Below are 18778 nucleotides of genomic sequence, written 5' to 3' on the forward strand. Positions count from 1 at the left end.
TGAGAGGAATCCGTTTTCTTGACCAAAAGAACACTCGAGCTGCAATGCCCACCACAATGTGCGTTTTACAGATTACTCGTTCTCTCAGCAAGAAAAAGACACCCACAGTTCAAATCACCCCACAGCTCCTCGGTACAAACATCTCCAAGTTACTACCATTAAACAACTGATTTGGCCATAAAATATTCAAATAAAAAAATGCCAAATTTATTTAAATGATAGCTCATAGCTAGGATATAAAAGAAAACTTGATTTTTAAGGCCTCCAATTTGTTTTCCCTATCATGGAAAGTGTTGGAGATTAAAAAAAAAATACCACTTTTTTCTTTTGATTGTAACATTTGGGGGAAATTATAAAAGTATTTTTAGTAATCTGATCCCTGTTAGAAAGTTTGGAAACTATTTTGTATTTAGAAACTAGGTCTGAGTGTTTTTCCAGAGTTTTGAAAAAATAGAGGCATCATGTATGTATTATGCCAACATTCCCCAGCTCTCAGTATCTGGGACAAGAAAGTTTAAAAATAGACTCTTACCTCCACATCACAGGTGTACTCTGAGCCGTCTAGAAGGATCACTTTGCACTGCATGCTTTTTGGCTTTTTGACAATCTTTAGTGGAGATCGAGAGAGTTTACTGCTATATGATTTCTGAGAGAGTTTATCGTCTTCCAGTTGCTGATATTCGAGCTGTTTTGCAGCCCCAGCAGCAAATTCCCGTTCCCTGTCAGTGACCTGTGAAGAACAATGAATAGTTTTCACTGCAAGACAGGGAATAAGTACTGCATTGCTCAGGCATTACCAGAGCCCTTTAGAATCAGGCATTCCTATTTCCTAACGGATGAGAGGCACCCAAATTAGGATACCAGAAAAGGAGAGAAATATAGACATTTATGATGCTAACAATTTTCCTAAATAACTTTTGCCATTGAGATGCACCAGTAGGGCCTTATTTCAGCTCGACTCAAGGCAGTACTTTGAAGACTGAGCAAATGCCATTAAGACTTCACTGAGCAAAGAAGGAAAGCAAGCAGAATCCTGGGTTTTTAAAAGGCATTGGATAGTAATGGTCTTTAAAATAAATCGTCTAGATTTTACCTATTGTATTTAGTTTTCTTCATTCACTGGACCCTTCTATATTCTAAGACCCATAACTACCAAATATACATACAAGCTGTCTTATAACTTTAAGACCTACAGAACTTCAAGTATTCATCGTCTCAGTAAGTATACAACTGTTAAAATATTTGATTTAGCTCTAAATCAATTCAATGGAGCCAGTAGCACTGAGATTCATCACAAAGTAATCCCCTAAATCCACCTCCCTTCATTGTAATGAGCCAGCATAAGAACAGAGAAAATCTGTCCAAAAGCATTAATCTGCTTTCAAATCACAACAGTCTAGTAGTCCAGGCCAGACTCAGAACAGCAGAGGACATCTTACGTTAACAATAAAATCCTCCCTTGAATCTCTCTCCTTGGAATCTCTCTGCGCACTGCTCTCTAACTACTCCTTTCACACCCCTTATCTATCAATTAAATGACCACCAATGGTATTAGTGCAAATTCAACTCATGGGCTAGACTACTGCTCCACTGGCCTCCAAATATACACTGACAGTCCAAAGAAATGTTCCTTCCAAAATTCAGTTTAGGCTCCTCGAATAAGCGTGAAAATTTCCTCTCACGAACATACCATCGTCCTAGTAGCTAAGGGTACATGGGCTGAGAGCGAAGACAGTACTGACAGTCTATAATTTCAATGTTTCTTCTTTATTGGCCTCTACAATTTTACAACACTCTAATATAATCACAAAGTTATTTTTACCTATCTTTACTTTGGATTTTAAGTATAGATTCATGCTTTTATGATGGCATCTTATGTTACATTCAGATTACAAATACAGCCCTTTCCTCTACTACCTTGCCCAGGAATTCAAGGAAAAGTCTTGAGAAGTTCTGAAGAATAAACAAACAAACAAACACCATTTGCTGAGCAAAGGAACTGCAACAGGCTAGTAAGCCAGGACAAGCAGAATAGGGAAACTGAGACAGACAGTTAAACAAGCAGTTTGCAGCCATCTAGTAAATCCTATCTTCCTTAAGCTAAGGACACTTAAGAGTAAATGGTTTGCCTTTCTCCTCCCCAACCAGAGGGTAGATAGCTTAAATCACCCTCTTCAGGGAGACAGATGGCAGAAATCCAATTAGTGCCTTTTGTGTCAATCATACCCAAGGACAGAAGAAGTTAAAGGAATCTAATTTTGGCACAACAGCATAAAACTGATGAATATTCTATTGAGATCCTCCCCTAAGACCTCCTCTAAACTCCTAGCCTTTAAAACCCCTCAACACAAAGGTCCCAGGGGCACTCTAGCTCCCAGGAGCACACCTGAGCCTTTCCCTTCCACCTCCCTCTCTTCTTTCCCCATAGGCTCCTGGACTGTGAGAGGGGGCAGGCTGGGCTTAGGGACTCCCGCTCCCCGTTAGTGCACAAATTTTCATGCACTGGGCCTCTAGTATAAATATATATATATGGCTAATATGCAAAGTGTCCCCTCGGGAGTTAGACAGGGAGACCGGGATTTCGATCACTCGCTAAGATGTACACTGACCACCAGGGAGTGGCGCGGAATGAAGGAAGGCCCTGGCTGGCAGCCGGGGTAGGGAGGCCCCAGCAGGTAGCCAGAAGGAAGGCCCTGGCCAGCAGCCGGAAAGCCCCAATTGGCCCTGATCACCTGCCAGACCTAGGGACACCACCTGTGCATGAATTTCGTGCACTGGGCCTCTAGTATGCTATGAAAAAGAAAGAACTCTTACCATTCGCAACAGTATGGATGGACCTGGAGAGGATTATGCTAAGCAAAATAAGCCAGTCAGAGAAAGATAAATATCACATGATCTCACTCATTTGTAGAATATAATGAAACATAAGCTGGCGAACAAAAATAGATCTAGAGACAGAGAAGCATTGAACAGACCATCAAACTTCAGAGGGAAGGCAGGGGAGGTGGGTAGGGGTAAGAAATCAACCAAAGAACTTGTATGCATGCATATTAACATAACCAATGGACACAGACACTAGGGGGATGAGGGCATGTGCTGGGGGGTGGGAGTGGCCTGGGAGAAGTCAATAGGGGGAAAAGGAGACATATGTAATACTATATATAATACTTTAAACAATAAAGAATTAAAAAAAATTAAAATTAAAAAAATCAAGAGCATAATTAAAGCCAGCAGTGTGATGTCTGGCCTTTATGTAAACCCAGATAAAACCAATAACCTGCTGTCCAGATTTCAGTGTGAGTTTAACAGCTTTAATCAAATGGAGGAGTTGCCAAGCAAGGTTGTGGAATGTCATTCACTGAAAGCCTTAAAATAGCGTAAATTTTCAACTGCCTAGGACCAGAAGGGGCGAAGCGGATGACCCCTCATAGTTCCTGTTAGTGCTAAGAGACCAAGGTCAGACCAGACCCTGAAAATGCTCAGTAAATATTCTTTAATTGGTTTTCTGGCTGCTGCAGGGGTGCGGGGCCCCATGGGTGCCTTGGGCTCACCTCCTTCCTCACGGGGGTGCTGTGAGCTGCAGCGGCTGAGAACTGCTCCAAGGCCTGGCGCTGCTCCTCTGGCTCCTCTGGTCCCGGCTGCGCCCTCTCGGGACCCTGTGGACCCGCTGCCTCCTGGGGCTCGGCCTCCTGCTCGGGCTTGGATTCTGAGTCTGAGCCAGATTCGGTCGTCATGGTTGATTGTTCTGCAAGCAGAAGAAGGGAAAGTCCCATCACTGGGTGCAATTACCTTCCCAAAACAAGAAAACCAGGATGCTACACAGGATGGCTGCAGAGAACCACAGCACAAAGATGGAGAAATGCTAACAACCAAAGCATGATCCCACTGCACACAACTAACAAACGACTTGTCAAATTTCGCATGAAGATGGGTGCCCGTGAATGGTTCCAAATTAACGTTTAACTAAAGTAAAAGTTGATTTGTAACGATCACCGGTTTGATTCCTCTTACGTTTTTGATGATCTAATTATGGAAGTGCATATTTTTTCTCATCCCCGTTCTCCTTCCTATCTCTAAGGACCCTGTTCTGCCTCTCCCACCCCCTGAATCTCTCCACGCTTGCATGAACAAATGCCTTTCTCTTTGATTTCTCGCTGAAGCAACTACAACAGTGGCCTCTCCAGTGACACGGAATCTGTCCCACATTGGACAAGCACTGGCCACAGCCGGAGGGAAGCTGGGCGGCATCACCGCTTCCTCCCTCACAAGTTCATTCCCATAGGCTTCTTCCTGGCTTCCTTCTATTTCCCTTGAATGTTGAAGGGGAAATATCTCATACACTCAAACAATAGATCTTAATTTATAATAATCTGTTCTTACATCCTAAAAGAGACTTTATAATATAACCACCATCTTCCAAGCATTTGCTGGTCAAGACACTTAAGTATGTTGTGCCCCAGTTTCTGCATCTGCTAAATGCGGGAACTGGACCTGATCCTTCCTAAAGAACTTATTTTCTGGTGCCACTTTCCCCTCTACGAATAGACATGCCATTTTATTAAAGCAGCTTTTTGCTCTAAGCAGCCACAGAGCTGTTATGCCTGTGGTTAACACATGTCATTGTAAGTCATTTCTTATCTTGGGTATGTGGGAACCACCTCAGAAACAAATATTTCAGATTGTCATAATTTTTTCCTTCCTGATTCTAATTTTATGGTAAAAATATCATGAGCAAAGGGCTAGTTTAATCCTTTAAGCACACGATACACATATTAGTGTAATGTAAAATTATGCAAAATAAAACTCTGTAGTAAAACTATTTAGTTCCTACCTTCAAAAACAACACTGGAATATGTTTAGTAATTTGAAGGGGAAACATAAAAATTAAATACCAATCTATGCAATAAACTAATGCTATATCAGTGCTTCTATATAGGGTTACTTTTTACAATCACCAGGTATTCCTTCTGTTGAATAAGAGACATATCAACTTGACATGTACTCAGCTGCCCAAAGTGTATGTAAATATCAAGTCCAAGTTCAGAGCAAGATGATAATCCAAATAAAACTAACACATTTTTTCCTCTTATATTACATTTTAGATTTTCAAGCAAATCTTGAAAGTAAATATTATATTCTCTTCTGTATATTTATGAAAAGTGGTATGAGTCTACAGAAAAAAACAGTGGAGCCTACAACTAAATTCTCCCTTTCAGAAGCGGGGAGATTAGGGCTAATAGTTCAATTCATCGAACGATTATTAAGTACCAAATATAAGTCAAGCACTTCTTATAGTTTAGAAACAGAGATGAATATGTCAAAAAGCCCCTCTTCCATCCCATAATCTGTAGCAGTAATAGACACTCCCTAGAGTCCATTTTCTTTATTTTTCCTTTTAGTAACTAAACTTTCAGTTTTTGCTGGTACTCCTCCATCCAGCTTGAGTTGTGGCCATTTGATCAAGTCTGACCAATGAGACAGCCTGGTCGCCCCCTAACTGCTCCCCTCCTAGCCTGATCACCCCTAACCACTCTACCTGCCTGCCTGATCACCCCTAACTGCCTCTGCCTTGCCCCCACCCCACCATGGCTTTGTCCGGAAGGAAGTCGGATGTCCAGAAGATGTCCGGTCGAGCCGGTCTAATTAGCATATTACCCTTTTATTATAGGTAATAATAATAATAATAATAATATATATAGGATAGGAAATTTCTGCAAAATATATAACTTTTTAAATATATATTAAAAATATATTCTTCCAAAATACAACTGACCATTGAATAATGCAAGGGTCAAGGCACCAAACACCTGACATGGTCAAAAATCTGCACATAACTTTTGACTTCCCACAAAAGCTTAACTACTCATAGCCTATTGTTGACCAGAGGCCTTACAAATAACATAGTTGATTAACACATATTTTTTATGTTACATTTACTTTATACTGTATTCTTACAATAAAGTAAGACAGAGAAAAGAAAATGTAATTAAAATCATGAGAAAATAAATTTACGGTATAGTACCGCATTTATCAATACTGTGTTTACATCATCTATTTACAAGGTGAATAGCCTCAGTACCTATGTCAATATTGTCTTTATGGTATAAAATACTGTAGATATTATAACACTAGACATCAAAAAAGAAGATTATAAAAAAGAAATCCATATTTATTTACAGATATAACAATTCATGCACTGATAACAAAGAAGCAACAATATAATTGCTTTATGGTAGCCTAGTGTAATTGATACCAAATATCCAAAAAAAAAGTTATCCAATATATTTACTGAAATTAATCTACATATAAGTGGATACTTGCAATTCAAACCTGTATTGTTCAAGGAAAAACTGTATATCTTGAGTTGGTTTCCTGCCACTAAGCAAGCCATCATTTCTCTTCTGGATTCTTTCAATAATCTCCTCTTCCCTGCCTCTATTCCTGCCCACCTCTATTCTGTCTGATCTTCAAAAATCCTATCTAGTCATATCATGCACTACTGAAAACCTTTTAGTAGTTTCCCAATGAGCTTGAAGTTAAATCTTAACTCTTTAAAAAAAAATATGTTTTTATTGATTTTTTTGATAGAGAGGAAGGGAGAGGGAGAAATAGAAACATAGATGAGAGAGAAACATCAATCGGCTGCCTCTTGCACGTCCCCTACTGGGGATTGAACCCAAAATCTGGGCATGTGCCCTGATTGGGAATGGAACTGGAATCTTTTGGTCCATGGGATGACACTCCAACCCACTGAGCCACACCAGCCAGGACCTAGATGACGAACTTTTTAGTCTCCTACTTCCTCTTCGATAAAATGAGGGGTTCAGATCTGAAATTAGTGATGTAGGTGAGGGTCGTGTGTGTGTGTGTGTGGGGGGAGGTAGTGAAAGGCAAGAAACTCCAAAGCCAACAAGTCTGTCACCTCTTTCATCATCTTCCAACTTCCTTATTACTTTTTAAAACTAAGGAGTTTTTACACAAATGTAGTTGCAGTAGTTACATCCCATATCAGTGCACTCTAAACTTTAAAAAAGCTGTCAAATATATGTTAAAATGGAAGCCTTTCTAAACCCATGACATTAGCCTCTGGACTCACTATACTGAAAAAATATTCTAATAGTGAGTTTCAATGTTATTATTCTGGTCATGAAACCATTTTGCACCTGCTTTTGTCTTTAATTCCATGACTCCCTAAGGCAAAGAGCCAGATATACAAACGCTGAATAAAAATGCAAAATGGATAGAGCCCAGCAAGCACCGATCAACTATTTAAATAATGAAATAACCTACCATTATTTTCTACCTATGAATATACTGTATAATACCTTGCCTGTTATATTATTACATAAATCACAAAACTTCAAATCTTAAATAAACACCTATGCCCTTGTCAAATATTTCTTAGGTATATTATTTTTCCAGCTATATGCATAATATAATAAATGAAAAAAATCATTGCTTTTTTTGACTAATTTTAATACAATAAAACTTCCATTGCTGTTGAGAGAAAGTAAAGTAATAAACTTTAATAATGTAAGGCTTTTAAATTCTGGAACCTCCCTAGAATCAATATTTAATTCCACATACCTGAAAGGCCATCAGTTCATATTGCACCTACGAGTAAATGATATCGACGGCCCAGATCAGTAAATTCAATTTCAAAACTTTTAAAAATAGTCTTCTTCCACACCCACATGCCAATGTAAGCAAGCAATGAACTGATTTTTAAATGCCAAACAAAATCATAAGCATCTAAATACAGTACTTCTTTTGCTCATTATTTTAATAACTTTACAGTGTGTACCTCCAATCTTGTACTTAAATGCCAAAATATTTTTAAAAATTAGGTTTTCAAGATATTGACATTGTTCTGGTTTTTCTTTTTCTTATACCCATTCCTTGCGTTTCTGGATGATCCCTGGTACCTAAGATTGCACCTTTCCCTTCCCAACTCATTAAAGATGCTCCCTTCTCTTCTCCTGATAGTTTCACTTTGGATGAAACACAGCTGTTGATGACTGAGTTACTCAAAGTAGACACCATCACTTACAATCCCAAACAGAAAGCGATACAAACATTTGTGCGTTTGTGCGTAGCTTTGGCTTAAACTGGGCCCTTTTTTAAATACTAAATTTACCTTATTATGTTTTGCTTAAGTTAACAAGATTTGGATGCCTAGAAACTCCTAATCTTAAAAGTTGGGGTAAGGACATTCATTAAGTATGCTGGGGTGATGGCAAGAGGAGTGCTTTACTTTTTAAGAAACAAGCTGTGGTTCATTCTGCCTCTCTCGGGCATATGTTCATTAAGTGAATGCCAGAGGAAATGGTAATGAGTTTCAAAGGCAGCATCATGCAGGTGTAAATGAAATCATATTCACAATTCATTTGACCTATAAGAAATGGTCATTGTCATGCATTCCAGGCTTTGTTCGTTTTCAGCTCTAATTTTTTGTTCCATAGAAGCCAAAAAAAAAGCAAGCCAGATTATCCTCATCTTTTCCACTTTTAGAAGTAGCATCTCTAAAATCCCCATCTCCTAACTAAATGACTGCTAAATCAGCTTCTCTATTCAAATTTATCTACCTCTCCTGCTGATATGAAAATTCAGCGTTATTTTATTAAAAGACAAACCTAAGACAGCGGAGAAAAATGCTTAATATAAATTACATATAAAACAGGATTCCCACAGAACACAGTTTACCTGCCTACAGGAATGTAGCACTACCAAGGACAATTTTAAAAAAAACAACAAGCCCTTTTTTTCTTTTTTATAATTCAAACATAAATTTATAGGAAATGAGAGGCCAGTAGATGAATACATACTCATTAAAATATATTTATAACTACTGAATCCTATCCATTAGTCCACTAAAAACCACCAATTGCAAGCAAACTAAAAGATAGTAATATTCCCTGACCTCTCTACTGGATTCTTCCTATTTGCATTAAAAGAAGAAAAAAAAAAGCCCTAGTATTGTTCATCTTTAAAAAACCATAAGAAACTGTATCAACCTGCTCTTGGTCTCACATTCTTCCCTCTACAACCCCCATCTCTACCTCTCCTACACGGTACCACCTATATCAGTGATGGCGAACCTATGACACTCATTTTTTTGGTTGATTTTTCTTTGTTAAATGGCATTTAAATATATAAAATAAATTTCAAAAATATAAATCTTTGTTTTACTATGGTTACAAATATCAAAAAATTTCTGTATGTGACACGGCACCAGAGTTAAGTTAGGGTTTTTCAAAATGCTGACACGCCGAGCTCAAAAGGTTCGCCATCACTGACCTATATACTGTTTTCTCAACTGAGCTGCGCAGTTCAAACCTGTGTTGTTCAAGGGTCAACTGTACTCCCCCTTAGTCTAGTAAACCTTATTAAGGTTACTAACGACTTCCCTACAAGCCAATAAATCGTATGTGACATCTCCTCTCATTTTCAAATTCTCTGTGTTTCTGACACTCTCTTGATTTTCCTTCTTTTTCTGGCTACTCTTTTCTCACTTCCATTTGCTTCTCCATAGTCTTTTTCTCATATTCCATTTCTAAACTTTGCAGTTCTTTAGTAATCAGTCACACTCTTCAAATCCTCTTTCTTGGAGAGTTCCTTTACTTTGTTTCAAATATAGTGACAATTCCAAAATATAGGTTCCTCAATTTGTGACCTCTCTGAGGCTTAGGTCCATATACAAACATACATTCTTCTTCTCACCTCTCTTATCTTGATATCTCAGAGGCACCTAAAATTAAAGTGTCCATCCGTACCGTACCCTTGATCCCCCACCCACCCAGCCCCCCAATCCGCTCTACTACAGTCTTCCCATTTCAGTAGGTGAGCTCCCATCTAACCAGCTACAGTCTTCCCATTTCAGTAGGTGAGCTCCCATCTGCCCAGCTGCTCATGCTAGAATCGTGACACCACCTCTCCTTACTCCCAACTCAATCCACTTCACGTCTGTCAATTTCACTTCTGGAGTTGTGTTTAAAGAAAGAAGGAAGACAAAAGATAATTCTAGGCGGCAGTTCCCAGTCAGTTACAGCAGAACAGTGTGCAAAATCACATGCACTTCCTTGTGCGAGGGTGTGTAGTCTGCTGTGGAAGGAAGGTAAGGGAGTGATGAGAGGTGATGAGACCCTCCAGGCAGAAGTCAGGTCCTGCAAGGTGGTCTCATCTTCATTAAGGAGACTTTATCTCACTGTACAGAGACCACTCTGGCAGGATGACTAACATCAGAAAGGGGTCAGCTGGACTTTTCCACTGTTTTGGCTCAAAATGAGAACAAACTAATGTACCAAGCAGTCCTTGATGGGGCAGCAATGTACCAGTTACTCCTCAAAGCACAAAGCAGTGAAATTCAGGGCTAGTCATTATAAGATGGCTTTGAAAACTTGAGAATAGTTGAGACACTAAATGTCTGTGACTAATGGCAGGGACAATTCTGGTTGTTCTTCTTGTTTGTTTTTTTAATAACCTTTATGGTCATATAAAGTTCAAATCTTATTAAGCCAATATACTAACCTCTATGGAGCTAACTTTTCAAGATTATAAAAGAAACAGAAAGCTGGATGTTTTTATGATGACACAGTAATTTAAAAAAATACTTTCCAAATAAACACTGTAAACCTGCGGAGGATTACCCAGATCCATCAAGCATGGGGGCAGTGATTTCATTAACAGCAGTGCACATCTACAGTTCAGTGCTGGGAATTTTAAACACTCAACAAGACAAAAAAATAATAGTAAGGCTACAGACCCCTATTTCAAGGAATGCGCATTCTGACAGATTACCCTGAGAAGCAAATCGACCACAGTGCCCAGAGTACGAGAACTAAGCCCACAGGAGGGGGCTTTCAACAAATATGCGGGGGCAGGGAGGGCTTCCCTGGGAATTAATCCCTGTTTGATGGGAAAATTAGCACTCACCTTAATCCCAAGTTCAATGGCACTAGCTTTAAACTTTAGGTGCAACTAAAAAATCACAGGCTACTTCAGAAGATAAAAGGAAAATCAGGAATAAATAGAAACACAGGAGAGGCGCCATGATGGGGCAGAGCCTGGGACAGGAGGGCGAGAACCAGCCTGGAGAGATTGCTTTCTGGCCTCAAGGTGGCCACATGCTCTGTGACCTCAATGGAATTTGACATCCCTTTCTGTTCTAAGATTCTGAAATTCTGGGATTCCTGAGAACCAGAGACACTGTTGTAGTAACAGCATGAAACCTAAGGAAATTTTGTCCTCTAAGAAAAGTGAAGGCAGATATTAAGTGATCTTACACCGACCAGCTCCTAGGGCATTAACAAGTAGGGCAGGCAATCACCAGCACTCTAGCGAGAAGGACAACCTCCCACTGCACAGGCAGCTGATGGCCTCTTTAATTGACTGAGTCTATTATGTTTTTATTTCATTCTCTGAACTAATACTTTTTACCCAGATAATCGAAGGAAACACTCTTAGTTTACTCGATACATTGGAAAAATCTGGTTTATTTTTAGTAAGTTTTTAACTTTCCGTTTAAGTTAGAAAATGTTTACCTCTGTGTTTAAGCACTTAACAGATGTAGTTTGTTCGATGTATAGAAAGACAGATAGACAGACGGATATAGTGATTATGATTATGGAAGCATCCACCTTACGAACACGTATTTGTTTTTTCAAATCAACTTGGTGCCAAGTACCAGGGTATAAAATTCTATATGCCTCTGAAATACCACGAGTATTTCAAAAGAGCAAGAGTTGTCCCCACAACTCTCTAGTGAGCCAAGGAAGACGCTGGCTCCCTCTCTGGAGGACGGGGACTTGTGTTAGCGCAGGACATTCATAGCATCCAGTGACAGCACTAATAGTAGGGGAGGCGAAACTACAGGCAAATTAAGTCTATAGAAGAGTGGCAGAACAACAATTCAGGTTCTGTTCGGGGTGTTTGCATTACCACTCTGCTAAAAATAAGGAAATTCCCAAACTGGGGTTCCTGAACTCCAGAGGCTGGGGAAGGAGCCTGGGGATCTGAGTTTATTGTGAGATTTTAAAGGAGAGCACACAGCTAGCAACGGCACAGCTGCACTAATCAAGTTTCTTTGCTTTTGGCTGAACAGTTCTTGGTTACGGCTGGAACTACTGGCTACATCACTCTTTCACTCGTGAAGATGTTCCTTCAACACACATTCCCTATATAGCTGTTCTGAAACCTGGGGTTACGTCAGATAAAGACGGACCTCTGCTCCGATTAGTGGAGATTCCGTTCTAATCGAAGGAGAAAAGGAAATAAAACATGTCAGCTACAGATCGATGCTATTAGGTAATTCAATCTAAAGTAGATGGGTGGTTGCTTACATTGGTGGGTAGGGAGGGTTTCTCAGAGGAGGGGATGTGTAAGCAGATGTTCGAATATGAGAAGAATCTGCCATGTGATGATATAAGGATATTGCCCTCCAGGAAGACTAGAGCCCAAGTCCTGAGGAGGAAATGAGCTTGGTGTGCCCAGTGGATTTTATCTGAAATGCAATGGAGCATTTTAAATGATAGGTCCTTTTAATACTTCTAAAAGATACCTCTGACTCCTGAGGAGAGGAGTTGGTGGGAGCAGGGAGAGCGGTTAGCAGGCCCTGGCAGACGTCCAGGTGAGAGAAAATGCTGGAGCAGGGCAGCAGGAGAGAAAATAAGTGATGCCCTTCTAGAGCCATCAGCACCGCTGATCAGAGCTCGGCAAAGACAGGGAGAACGGATCAAGCTGGTAAGGCGAATCTCTTACAAGTGTTATGTGTCTTATAAATACAGGGACCCTTAGAGGTGAGAAGACTGCAAGCACTGCCTTCTCCAATAGGCAGAGGACCCCCCACAAACCAGTATCAAATTTCAACGGTTATTCTGGGCAGTGCTCCATCACCTTGAACACAGAAGTCATCATTGACCCCTACGTCGGCAGCGATCATTTTTAAAAACATCTAATTCAGATGAGAAACAATGTTTGGTTATCGATAAGGAATGTATTCTTGTGGTCTAAGTGACAGCTCCAGACTTCCAAAACCCCCCACCAAACCCAGATTAACATGGGAAGCTTTGGTCTTTTCTTCTACAGTAAGTTTCTGGAGTTCATCTGAGAACCCAACTCATGGCTAAGTGGCCCCTGTGCCGCTATGTTCCTTTCCCACATAACCTGGCAAAAAATTTTAGTTTCCCTGAGATTTTAACATGATTATCACCCAGAGGCTGTCACTGACTAGGTAAGACTCCTGCTGGTGCTATTAAAGGGTTTAATTTACATGTCTACACTGTCCACAGGTGAATCTTATCTTATCCTGGGGTGGACCTGGAGAGAACCACTTCACAAAACACAAGGCAGTGCTTCCCCACATGTGTTTTTTCACCTTGACAAGCATTTTAATGTATCATTCAATATACAGCAGAAATACTTTTAAAGAGCTGCTCCTGGGAGAGGAAATTATATATATATATATATATATATATATATATATATATATATATATATATATATATATGTATATATATATATGTATGTATATATATATATATATTTTTTTTTCAATAGTTAACATAAATACTTGAATTCAGTTTCCTGATGGCTATGTTTATAGCAGTTCATCTGTGTTCCATATCATTGAAATAGAGTTCAGAATTGACTATGACTTCATTTCCCTTAGCCAAAGGCACTCCCACAGTATACTTGAGTTTTTAAGTAACAAATTAAATCAAAATGCTAATTTCAGAGGGCCAATGAAATACATAAGAGCAGAGTGTTCAATGCTTATGTCAAATTGTATCCTGGAAAGTGTAAGAAAACAAGCTAAAAACAGCAACTCTTTTTTTTTTTTGTCCATTTTCTGTTAACCATTAATCACTCTTTCTAAGGAAGAAACTGTTGTATGGCCTCAATGTGTAGATCATTTCCCAAACATGGTATATTTGCTTCTTAACTAAGCTCGCCACAAATATTATAAAATACTGCCTTATGGTTTCCTAAAAGGAAAATTCAACTTCTAAAATGCAATGGATCTTCCTGAGTTGGACCGTTGAGATAATTTCTCATAAACCCTTTGAGCTTTATTATTTTTTAATTAACAGTACGGTGCTTGCAAAAGTAAAGAACGTTGTTCACGGGGAACATACAAGTGTGTGGTGCTAAGAACCCTCCCTCACATCCTCTCACCGCTACCATCCTGAAGTGGATGTTACCCCCACAGGACAGATGGGGACAGTAAGGTTGGTGCATAACTTGCCTAAGGTTATATAAATCAGGGCCAAGAATGAAATCTGAGTTGCTGCCTTCAATAACAAAGCTCTTTGTTCCACACAAGTTCTGTGCTTTAGTGCACCAACAAAATCTACTCTTAACCTCCTATTCCTATTTCAGAATCGGACAACTTTCTAAAGTTATTGTTTTATATGATTATCTATAATTCCACATTGCTAATATGCTACCTAACTGCTCGACTTGATGTAAGTCAAACATTATTCAAAGTTCTATAAACTTATATTTTATTTTAAAGACTATTTTCCCTCCTACTTACTTATCTTTAAAAATACAGATATAAAACATCACAATACTAGTTTCTTCCTTTATTAAAAAAAAAAAGGTTTCTAATCTATTGTGAGCCTTCAGGATTCTGTCCCAAGTTTCCATTTTATTCCTGGAAAACAAAAAAATAAATAAATGATCGTTGTTGCCTCTAGAGAAATATGAATGGTACTAACTCTGCTTCTAGATTCTGAACAAGTTATAACTTTCCATTGAGTGGTTTTAAGCCTCAAATGGACAAGCTTAAATTTTAATTTGTTCCAACTTTGACAGTGTTGTTAGTAGAGGGCCTCAAATTGACAAGAGCTAGTACAATGTTTCTAGTTATAAATGTCCAATTCCACAGTTTAAAATGTTCCAAGAATTCCACGGCTAACATCAAAAGAGGAGAGAAGAGGAGATAGTGTATTTCCTCTGTACTGTTGGCCAATCCTATCTCTGGGAAGAACTTATTAGCAAAAGATATCTTTGGCACCTTGATGAAGGAGCATATTTTTCTATTACCCAACACCTGACTCTGCATCTGTGAGAAGTGAGGTGTGAACCATAGAGAGTGAATAAATTAAAACAGAGTCAGACTCTGTACAGTCATCTACCACCACATTAAGAGCTCTCGACTCGTTCTGAAATGTGTCTCTCTCCCACAGAACCATTCATTATAAAAATAAGGGAAAGGTTGTGGCTACAACTTCCAAACTTTGCACCGTAGTGAGGGCCAATACCCTGATACCTGGGGATAGCTGGCTGCGAATCCACAATCTGGGTTTCTCTTTATAGGTGTCAGTATAACAACCGTTATAGGGTTGAGGACAGCTGGAATTACAATGATGGCTGTCTTACAAAGACCTAACAGCAAATACCTGTTCTCTAACTCACTGTCTGTCCAGGAGTATGTTGCATAAAACAGCCAATGGACAAATAATGAACGAAGGAACAGTCTGTGTTTCGGAGTCTTGCAAATACAAGACAGAACAGCAGGTCTCGCGAGTATGGAGAAGCCCCGCAAATTCAGCAAAACACAGATCTGGCCTGTCCATTTTCACGACTCCAGGCTTTTATCTCTGTGGTTAGCTCCTAATAGCAAGCTTCACGCAGGCACCCGAAACTAGTCACAGAAGGACGTGTGGTGAGAAGGAAAAAGAAAGCAAAGGGGCACATGACCTTCCAGGGACCAGGGGTGTAAGCTGCCTGTAAATATTTGTATCTTGTCTTATAGAGGAGTTCTAGGTGGTGAGTCATGAAGACTCACACAGCAGGAATCCCGTTAGATCAAATCAATAAAGAAATATGAAGAAAGGCTCTTCTATTGCTAAGAAAAAGAAATCAAGTGTAAGGGAAAATTCCAGGCATTCTAGTATTGTTTTCATTCAGTACTTACAAAATCGTACAAAGCAACCATTATGGGCAGCCTAGTGGTCATTAAGTAAATAAATGAATGAATAATCAACTCGATCAGCTTCACCGAACATAAATGTGCCCCAAGTCACATGTCTACAAACGATGTCTCGGGAAATCAGATCCAGTTCGGCCTGATCCCTAAACCACTGTCTGCTGTGTGCTACACGGCACTGAGCAGAAGGAGTACCAGTGAACACCGCTCAACCCTTCCCCGCACTGAATAGCTAACTGTGATCAGTTTTCTTTTTTAATCCTGATGTTTTCTAGGACACGTCTACCTTCCAAAGCCCCATTAATAAATCTGGTTTCCCCCATATTAGCACACACTGAATTACTAAGTGTTCACAGCTCCTATCACAACCCTTACAGAGAGAAGAAATGGGAGCTCCCTGGCCTCTTGTACTTCGGGGTTTTGACAGGCTGTTGAATTTTTTCATCCTTCGATACAAATAGGAGGCCACGTAATTATGCTGTTTTTACTGTAATGCATCAGCTTTCATCTGGCTGCTAGTAATGGATGAAGACTACAGAGAATGTTCTTAAAAGATCTCACTGGCACACGAAGGAGTGGCTTGAGCATCGTTCCTCCTCCAGTTCTCTGAGGTGCTGATAAGAGGACTCTTTACTCCAGGGCTGTCCATGGGGCGCCTGGAGCACTGACAAGGTTTCCCATTTGCGCCCCAAATCCTCTGCAATTAAAGCTTTAAGGAACCCGCTCAGTCCCTATGACTCAGTAGATAAAAACGCAGCTGGAGGTTAGAGCTGCCTTTAGGGGTTGAATTTCCCACACAATGTACAAAAAATGACTGAACAGCTACAGGTGCGATGCATCCTTTATACTATTTTTCTCTAACGGGCAACTAAGTCAATAAACAGCTCTTTCAATTTTTAAATGCACATATTTCCAGCTCAATGGGGATTAACTTAAAGCCCTACAGACAAAAATAAATTTGAAGAAAAATGGAAAAACTGAAAAGCAGTTCATCTCAAGATGTTTTTATAGGTTCTTTATGGTCTAGGTTTTTTTTAAAAAAGTTTAATTACAACAAAACTTGCTTTACTTCCTACATTGATAATTTTTATAATTACTACACTTTTCACGATGAAATTAGTTTTTAAAATTTTAACTTGTCTATTTAAAATGAAAGCAAAATAAATGTCTAGCTGGAAGCTTTATATACAGTTAAGGAAGCCACTCTAACTCTTTACTTTAAAACTCTTGTTAGGGGAAGGGGGTCCTCAAATAGTCAGGGGAAAAGGGTGTTTGCGCTCCCAAAGTAGCGATGGGCAGAGTCATGCTGGGAAGATGACAACAACTGCAATGCAAGGATACAAAAGCGAAACTGGGATGGATGAGAACAGAGGATGATGTTGGTCCTTCGTCACCAGGGAAACTCTATCTTTCCTGGAGAGAGACCCACAGATTTAACTCAGAATGAGAGCTTCCTGGACTCCCACTGGTGCTTCTGATCTAGAACAGGAAAAAGGAAGGGACAGAGGAAGACATTAAACTATCTCCCGAGAGCAGGGATGGAAGAGATGGGCTCCTAACAAGAGATCCTACAGGTGGAGAGGATAGCGCTAACGACTAACCTTACACAGGCTAGCCCGACAGGCTGTGGATTAAGCCTGGGGTTTTCAACATCCAAACTCACCACAAGGAGATATAAATTTAGTTAAATGATAAACCAAAATGTTAAGAATGATCATCTCTGGAGGGCCAACTGTCTTTCTTTTTCAGATTTTCTACAAAAGGACTATTTTTGTCATCAGAAGAAAAGAAATCAACAAAATACTTCTTCTTAAAGATGTATTTATCACTTGTTTAAAATACTCTTTTAGCTAGGTCACTTTCCTAATTTTTAACTTAGTTTTTTATTTAAAAGGATTAATTCTAACATAATTTGTTTTAACACATCTGAAATGCGCCTATTTATTCTTCACTAATATAACTAGGGGTCAGTTCACTGGGTGGAGGTTTAAGAATGGCAGAGGATGATACTCAACCACTTAGATTAGACCCGCCAGGGGCTCTGGTAAAACTGCATATTCCCCAGACTCACCTGCAGGTGTAGAGAATTTATGGAATACAGATGTCTGGGTTGCACCCTTACCGACTGAACCAGAATTTCTGGTGGCAGTTCTTAGGCACAGGTAATCTTTAAAAGCTCCCCTGGGATTCTAAAATGCAGGCTGGATTGAGAACAGTGGGATAGCATTTCCCACTTTTAATAAGCACCCATGTGATTCTTGGACTAAAGTTTGCTAACCCACTGGCCTACAAGGAAATTATCAGTCCTAAAACTATTGAGTGTCTGCATTTGGAGACAGAAATACAAGTAGATTACAGTAGATCTTTGGCCCTGCTCAAGGCCATCAGTTTGTGGTCATTTTGATTACTGCTACAAAATCAGCCTAGCAATCTTACTGCTTTTTGCATTTCATAAATTTACATGCCATTCTGTTTATGCTGGTCTAAGCAAAAGGCATATGCAGACTATGTTTTTGAATTCCAGATAGATCTTCACTTCAATCATATACAATACTCACTACAAGCTGTATTTCACAAAAGGCATGTTCTTCCATCTCAGTCATGCTCCATCTTCTTCACTACAGAATGTTAAGTAATGACTGGTGGAAAGAATACTAGTATTCACCTATATGAGTACGATTATTACTGAACAAGGTTGAGAACATCTAACTTCCTTAAAGTTGAGAAAATCTCATCTCTTCTTTCCAAAGAAATACCTCCTTTAAGTTGAAATGGGCTTCCACTGAGAACAGGACACTTGGAGAGGAAGGGAAAGAGGAGTGAACAGCAAAGGGGGAAAAATAAAAC

General features: G+C 39.5%; 1 protein-coding gene across 22 annotated transcripts in view; it reads right to left on the minus strand.

Moving 5' to 3' along the window:
* Positions 1-18778, minus strand: part of EPB41L3 (erythrocyte membrane protein band 4.1 like 3) — a 218704-nt gene that overhangs the window by 82992 nt on the left and 116934 nt on the right. For all 22 annotated transcript variants that reach the window (XM_059706552.1, XM_059706553.1, XM_059706571.1 and 19 more), the window contains 2 exons: positions 3552-3745; positions 533-730 (listed from right to left, as the gene is read on the minus strand). In XM_059706552.1, the coding sequence (XP_059562535.1) occupies positions 533-730; positions 3552-3734 (381 nt within the window). In that variant the 5' untranslated portion in view covers positions 3735-3745. Of the gene's footprint in view, positions 1-532; positions 731-3551; positions 3746-18778 lie in introns of those variants that run through there.

The sequence above is a fragment of the Myotis daubentonii genome, chromosome 8, assembly GCF_963259705.1.
Source record: "Myotis daubentonii chromosome 8, mMyoDau2.1, whole genome shotgun sequence".
Taxonomy (NCBI): Eukaryota; Metazoa; Chordata; class Mammalia; order Chiroptera; family Vespertilionidae; genus Myotis; species Myotis daubentonii.